The sequence below is a fragment of the Delphinapterus leucas genome, chromosome 10, assembly GCF_059928025.1.
Source record: "Delphinapterus leucas isolate spDelLeu-1000000601 "Yukka" chromosome 10, BTC_Dleu_Yukka2, whole genome shotgun sequence".
Classification (NCBI taxonomy): domain Eukaryota; kingdom Metazoa; phylum Chordata; class Mammalia; order Artiodactyla; family Monodontidae; genus Delphinapterus; species Delphinapterus leucas.
In genome coordinates this window covers 57044174-57051912 of record NC_143138.1, presented here as the reverse complement: position 1 = coordinate 57051912, position 7739 = coordinate 57044174, and the positions used below count along the sequence as shown (strand labels likewise).

Genomic DNA, 7739 nt, shown 5'->3' with positions numbered 1-7739 from the left:
CAACTCATTCCCTTCGTACGGACAATTATTGAAATATAGCCAAAGGCACTCTCTTAAAGAAAAATCACAATTTATACTAATTATTTGTCATTACACAGATTTTAAACATTTTTATTATCCAAGACACATGAATTTAATGTAAGGAGCACATGGCTATAGAAATGTCTCCCATTTGATCCAGACCATTCAGATATAAACAAGGGCCAACACTAATCCCTATTCCTCAAGACTCTGGCAGGTCAGAAGAGCACAACCCAGGACTCTGGGGGTGTCCAAAGGCCACGCCTGAGGGCAGCCCCGAAGCCCTGCTCTATTCGGATACTGACACCCCACCCCCAAACGTCTAGGATCCTCCAGAAGCCAAAGCAGACTCAGGACCTTCTGAGTTTTCCTCTGCAGGGTCAGATTTTCTGAGAATACGAGTCAGGAAAAAACACACCTCTCTTCCAGCTCTCCATCCTGGAATTCTCCTATCAGTGCTGGCTTCTTGGGAGGAAACAGAAGAGACGTGCCTCCAAACGGAGTGTTAGGAGGGAAAAAGCGAGGGTTTTTCAGGAAGCGGTTCCGACTCTCCATCCTGGCGAGCAGAAGCCGCTCCAGCTGCCTCTGGGGCACACGTAAATGGTTCATCCAGTTTTTATTCTTCGGTGAACCTGTTTTCTTTGAAACACGAGAAAAGGATAGCGTCAACGACAAGCGGGAGGGCTGTGTGTGTTGATATCTTGCTGACTTCATGATCCACAGGTGGCCAAGGACACCCTCCTCTCTATTTTGCTGTGGCTTCATCACAACGTCGTGTGTCACCAGGAGCCCCTTCCCCCTTGTCATCGCCCTGCCTCACCGTCCACACACTCACAGGCGTCAGCACTCACCTCGGCAGTTGCTCTGGATCTGAGCTTGCCCTTAAAAGATGAGTCCCATGTCAGGCTGTCCATGGTGTAGTCTGTCTCCTCTTCAGACTGAGAGGGCATCTTCCTGCAGGCAAGCTTCTTGGTCAGCTCTTTCTTTGGGACAGAACGTTTCTCACAACTAAATGTCAGTTTTGAATATCCAGGGACAAAGGCACCTGTGGCACCAGGAAAAAAAATAAGTTACTATACCAAGGTGACGAGGCGGACGCTTCCAAGATGACTTAATGAAACCACCAAAGGCACAGTTAGCTTGGTATTCTTTTTCCCCTAAATGTTCATATTTCCTACCCCAGATGTAATTGCCCTTCAGTGTATCAATTACTCCTGGAACTTACTCTGCATCCTCGAGACTTAGGACTAGAGTGTTCATACATTTGTTCAGTTGCCAAACATGGTCAAGAACATGAGTGGACCATTGTCACGCACACGCATGTACACGTACATCATATGTGAACATGCTTTTTTAAAGGTTCACATGACAAATCAAAGTTTGTATTAGCTTTTTAATACCTATAAGATCATCTCCAAAAGGTTAAATGAGAACATTCAATATTGCTAGCAGGAATGCAATGAAACTGGTACCATCACATTTCCTAGCACAGTGCCAGGTAAATCCTCAATACACGTTAAATCCATCCTTACTGATCTACCTAAGATACTGAGTGTCCAGCCAACTTTAAAATACTAAGTGGCTTGGGACTTCCCTGGCGGTCCAGTGGTTGCAACCCCATGCTTCCACTGCAGGGGGCATGGGTTCCATCCCTGGTTGGGGAACTAAGATCCCGCATGCCACACAGTGCGGCCAAAAATGATAATAAAAATAAAAATAAAATAAAACAAAATAAAATAATAAGTGGTCAAGTACCCCATGGCACTTGGTTCTGCTACCTCTTTCTGGCCTCACTTCTCTGCATGGCCCAGGCCGTCAGTGCAACTCTTTCCTCGTCAGCACCCTCAATTCTCTGGATCCCAGTCCTTCCAACCCAAATGCCTTCTCAGCTCCGGTCCCCCAGAGATCATCAGAGTCCCACTGACCGGGGCTGCTGACAAGCTCGTCTTTGGAGCCTGGCACCGCTAGGCCGCCATCCCGATGTTTGGCCGCAGGATCTACATGGCGGCTCTTCTGAAATTCTACCTTGCTGCTTAAGCCCACAACACAGCCTCCCACTCCACTCATTTTCAGAAGATATTGCCTCTACAGCACAGAAAACTGGCCCAGTATCACACACACATCCTTCTCCGCCTCCCTACCCAAACTTCCCTCCACACTCAAAGTTGCTCTTGGCCTGTAAGGGGTATGCAGAACCCCCAGGTCCGTGTTCTGACTCCATCAGAAACTTGCTCCCTGGCTCATATGTCTTCAGACCCTCCCTGTCTTGGTTCATTCAACTCCATTTCTAAACATTTTCACATCCTGTTGTTGGGCAACGGACTAGAGAGTCAGATTCCGCATTGAGGAGCTGAGACTTTTATCTTGTACATGTTAGGGAGCTAGTGAGGAAGTGGCACGCTCAGAGCTGACCCTCCCAAGAGCCACTACCAAATTCAAGAAAAGTGGAAAAAAACATCTATGAACAAGGAAATAGCAGCAAAGGTGGCTGGTGTGGTCCCACTACTACAGAACTTCCCTGGAATGGTATCAGAGGCTCGAAGAGAGCACAAAGAGAGCACAGAGGCATTACCTTTAGGTGCAGAGCAAAAGGGCACTGTATCGCTGTAGTAATCATTCGGGCAGATCAAATGATGCTTCTGTAGCAACTCGTTGTCCACACACCACCTGAAGATGGTCTTCACTACACAGACGAGAATGAGAAAAGGTGTTTCAAGGCACACTGACGTCAAAGAAACTACACCCAAACTTTCTTCATCCTCCAAGCCTAAACCACCTAACAAAATTCTTAGAACCCTGTGGTCATTTTGAGATTTAAGAAACTAACCAGCAAGTATTTAAGTTGGCCACTTAAAAGAGGCCAACCATTGGGCAAGGCTGTGTGGTGGTATTATTTGAGCTAAAATACAGTTACTTGCAGAGAGGTCTATAACAAAACAGAGTTAGGAGAAACAGGGTAGATTGATGAGTGGCCCCAATTCTTCACTCTTCTCTGTATCCATGCCCCCTGCCATGTGAGTGTTTAGTTCCTGCTACTAGGGACAGAGCCCACTTCTTCACCCTTGACTTTGGCCATGTGATGTGCTTTGACCATGAAAGGCTGGCAGGATTTTGAAAGGTGCTCATGCAGCTGAGCCTTCCCTCTTGTGCCTTTGCCATCATCCTGAGAAGAGCTCCTGCCCCTTCATCCTGGACCCCAGCAGGAGTCCACGTGGAGCAGACCTGAGCCCAACCTGCAGCAGGGAGCCAAGTTCAGCTGGACCCACAGCTGGACGCTGATCTAGCCAGCCAAGCCCAGCTAGATCAGCCAACCCCCAACCGATTGGCAGACACATGAGAGGAAATCTCATTTAATAGAGTGGGAAGTTGATATTATCTATGGTTGATGAGCCAGGAAACAGTAGAAAAGATGTGTTATTTAGAGGTTTCCGGAAGAATTAGAGCTAAAAATGGCCATTTCTGACAAGTGGACTGAAGTTGGGAGAGGTGAGGTGGAGGATTTTTCAATAGACTTTTTTAGAGCAGTGGTAGGTTTGCAGCAAAATTGAGGGGAAGGTACAGAGATTTCCCATATACCCACTTCCCCCCACCACATGCAGAGCCTCCCCCATTATCAACGTCCCCCATGGATGGTACATTTGTTACAACTGATGATCCTACACTGACACATCATTGTCACGTGAAGCCCGCAGTTTACATTAGGGTTCACTCTTGGTGTTGTGAAGTCTATGGGTTTGCACAAATGTGTAATGACATACGTAGGTGGGGGCTTTTTTATATTTCATTAGAAACGATTTGTTTTTTTTTAAACCATGTACACGACTACTTTGATAAAAATTAAGGAGTAAACAGGGTGAATGGAAGACTTGAAAGTTTTCAAACTTTACTGCTTGCTCCATTAACCAACATGGTGCCTTTAAATGGCCTTTCCCTCCAGACATTCCCTATAACCAAAGGTACAGGTGAGACAAGTGAAGAGCACATGTTTCTCCCATCAAATATGTTAATTTAAGAACTTTGAGATTTGGCCTATTACTGTAATAGTCAAGTTTCGACAAGGAAAACAGGAATTACTCTATGTATACCGTATACAAAGGGGTTAAGGGAATTCCCTGGCAGTCCAGTGGTTAGGACTCTGCGCTTTCACTGCCGAGGACACAGGTTCAATCCCTGGTTGGGAAACTGAGATCCCACAAGTCACGCGGCACGGCCAAAAAAGGGTGGGAGGGCACTTGTTGAACGCAGAGGATTACAAAGTGGGAGAGAGGTCAGGGAATTCATCATTAACAACTTCAGCCAGCAGCACTGAAGCAGGGGGCTCTCAGGACGTGATCTGGACTCTGCTCTGAAACTCACAGCTGCTCGGTCATCTGCCTGCTACTGCTTCTGGAGAACAGAGGCCTCCCCTTCCAAAACTCACCAAGAGCCTCTCATCAGTGACCGATCCCGGAACCACAGGTAAAAGGTCCATTCTGGGAACACGTGGATCCCTGGCCCCTCCTCTGCAATACAGAGACCTCACCAGGGAGTGACAGCAATGCCAACTGACACAGTCCAGCCCAGTTCCCAAGTACTTTGGTGATGGCCTATTTGAAATATTAAAAGATAAAATAAAGCTTCCAGATAAAGGGCAAAGGCCATGCTGCAAGGAGATGTATCCTCTGTCTTCGGATACCATTACTCCCACGGTCCTCCCCCAGGGTGTGGGCAGTTCAGTGCTGTGTCTGGGGGTGGGAGCGGCAGTTTCTTATCAGGTCTTTGGGAAGTTTCTCTCCACATCAGGCCTGGTCCATGGACCAGGTGAGCCTTGGGCACCCTGAACTGGCCTTGTGACCATCTCCTTCCACCTGGGAAGGGTGGGCTTCCTACATGGACCCTGCTCCTGAGCACGGCTCTGCCAGGAGCTGGCTGCTCCATTCCCCAAAAGATAATACAGATAAGATAGCAGCAAGGCTGGGACTTCCCTGGTGGTTCAGTGGTAAAGAATCCGCCTTCCAACGTAGGGGACTCGGGTTCGATCCCTGGTCAGGGAACTAAGATCCCACATGCCATGGGGCAACTAGGCCTGCGCGCACCCCACAACTGGAGAGAAGAACTAGAGAGAAGCCCGCATGCCACAGTGAAAGATCCTGCATGCCGCAACTAAGACCCTATGCGGCCAAAAATAAAAAATAAATAAGATAGCAGCAAGGGAAGGGAACAAAAGCACAAGACGTTCTGCTGAATTCTGATCTTTCTCCCTCTGTCTGGAGAATTTACGCATGTTTTCCACCATGTGACGTTTGTATCAGCAAACAGAGAAAGTCTGCTTCTGTGCCTCAAATAAATATTTCAGGGGAATGTCCTTACCATCAATCATCCAAGTTATAAAAGGGGTTCTTGGGTCACCTCGCCCTGCCCTGAGAAGCAGAGACCAGAGGGGTGTCCAGGGAACTGGATTAAGGTCTCTACTTCTGCTACTTTTGAAATAAAAAAGAGAAACATTGCCAGCAGAAGGCTGAGAAACCAGGGCAGATAATGTCTGATTACAACTTAATATTATCTTGGGTAAAAACATAAAATGAAGGTCACTGGGAAACTCTCCTGGCTGATGTTCATTTCACAGTTCTCAATGTTTTATTCCACTTTCATTAAAAATAAACAAAGAAGGGCTTCCCTGGTGGCGCAGTGGTTGAGAATCTGCCTGCCGATGCAGGGGACACGGGTTTGAGCCCTGGTCCGGGAAGATCCCACATGCCGCGGAGCAACTGGGCCCGTGAGCCACAATTACTGAGCCTGCGCGTCTGGAGACTGTGCTCCACAACGGGAGAGGCCGCGATAGTGAGAGGCCCGCGCACCGCGATGAAGAGTGGCCCTCGCTTGCCACAACTAGAGAAAGCCCTCGCACAGAAACGAAGACCCAACACAGCCAAAAATAAATAAATTTAAAAATAAGCAAACAAATAATTACTTAATCTCCCCTGATCTTTAGCCAAAAGAATCCTACCAAAGACGGGGACAGTATCAGACTCCAAGGACTCAGTGGATGTCAGGCAATCAATAAATCTTCCTGAGAATCTGCTACCAATAATCTCTGCCTAAATCCACGACTGAGGAAGGGGGCCTGGCAGCTACACGACTCTGCTGCAGAGAAGGGGCAACAGGAGGAGATATGGATTCTACACTGAGTGTTCACTGTCTAATGGGGCTGGGCCTCAGAGGGGGCAGACCTGACATGGCATGGGGCCTCACACTCAGAGCCACACCCGAGGGGAAGTCATCCACACCCGTGTGACACTGTGCCTGGACAACAGGCCTTCCTCCTCCTCTTGAGAGAAGAAAGAGATGGGCTTTGACAGCAGATACAACTTCAAATCTGGGTCCCAGCCTTTCTGAGCTGTGGGAATTTAGGGAAGTTACTTGAGCTCCTCTCTCAGCTCCTGTAAAATGGAGAGAAAACCTACCTCGCAGGGTTGTTGGAAGGATTCAGTGGAATAACATGTGCAAAGCATCTTACCCATCCTCTGGTCCTCAGCAGGACCCCATGAGTGTAATGCTTTCCAAAGCCACTGTATCTTCCACTTCTCCCTCCCTCCAGGCCACAGATATGTCAGGTCTCCCAACCCTAAAAGCACTGTCCCTACTAACCTGGAAAATGATGATTTTCAGGGATGTAGGAGGATAAATCAAAGACTTTGGTGGTGGGGGGGCGGAATAAAGGAACCAGGGCTTCTTAGAGAAATGGCTGATTCCAGGTCTGGGGCAATAAATACACAAGATGAACCTGGAACATCTGACCATTCCAGAAAGTAAGGAAGTTATCACAGACAACCAATGTTGTGTCAAAAGAGTCAGGTGTCAACTTGAAAATGTTCCAATTGGCCAAAGATGGGACAGTTTGAGCAACAATAAGAATAAATACAGCGCTTCCCTGGTGGCGCAGTGGTTGAGAGTCCGCCTGCCGATGCACGACTAGGCCCGTGAGCCATGGCCGCTGAGCCTGTGCGTCCGGAGCCTGTGCTCCGCAACGGGAGAGGCCACAACAGTGAGAGGCCCGTGTACCAAAAAAAAAAAAAAAAAAAAAAGAATAAATACAATTGTAGTTATGAAACCTATGAGGTCATAATGATATTAAAAACCGACTAACCAAACCTCATTAGTCATCGTTGGCAGATGTTAGGGAAACCAACTCATTATTTTAAAAACTGGAAGATAAGGGGAAAGAATTAATTCTGCTCCTATCTTGGAGTAATCAAAGTAGTTGCTGAAGAGTTTCTCTTTATAGAAGTATTTCAGTATCATTAGCATTTTGCTATAATTTATAACCCCTAATGAAGCAACAGACCTGGGCAAAGACTGGCAATATCACGAAAACAGAGACATCATGCACCTCCTGAAGGGAGTACACAGCACCATCTATGAGCTGGTCTTTCCCCTTCTGCCCCCCAAATTGAACTTAAACCTCATAATGTCTCTACAACTAACTACTGAATTGCAAGGAATACAGGGATCATAAGAACAGGTTAAATGACACCACAATGTTGAAATCAGCAAAATCCAGACTATGGACAAGTGTACAGGAAAAATGACCCAATTTCTTTAACAAATAAATTAAGAAAGCATTGCCAGAGAGATGGTTGACTTAGAAAAGAGTTTTCAGTGAGTGCTGATGGAGCTTTGATGAGGAAAAAAGATATTGGTCAAATGTGAGAATACCTCTCCACAAAGCACTAATCATT

General features: G+C 47.0%; 1 protein-coding gene across 2 annotated transcripts in view; it reads right to left on the bottom strand.

The window, feature by feature from the left end:
* The window catches only part of DLEC1 (DLEC1 cilia and flagella associated protein), a 96565-nt gene that overhangs the window by 66306 nt on the left and 22520 nt on the right, over positions 1–7739 (bottom strand). For both annotated transcript variants that reach the window (XM_089919039.1, XM_022553713.3), the window contains exons 3-5: positions 2594–2704; positions 873–1066; positions 440–660 (exon numbers count right to left, since the gene is read on the bottom strand). In XM_089919039.1, coding sequence (XP_089775165.1) covers positions 440–660; positions 873–1066; positions 2594–2704 — 526 coding nt within the window. The remainder of the gene's footprint in view (positions 1–439; positions 661–872; positions 1067–2593; positions 2705–7739) is intronic.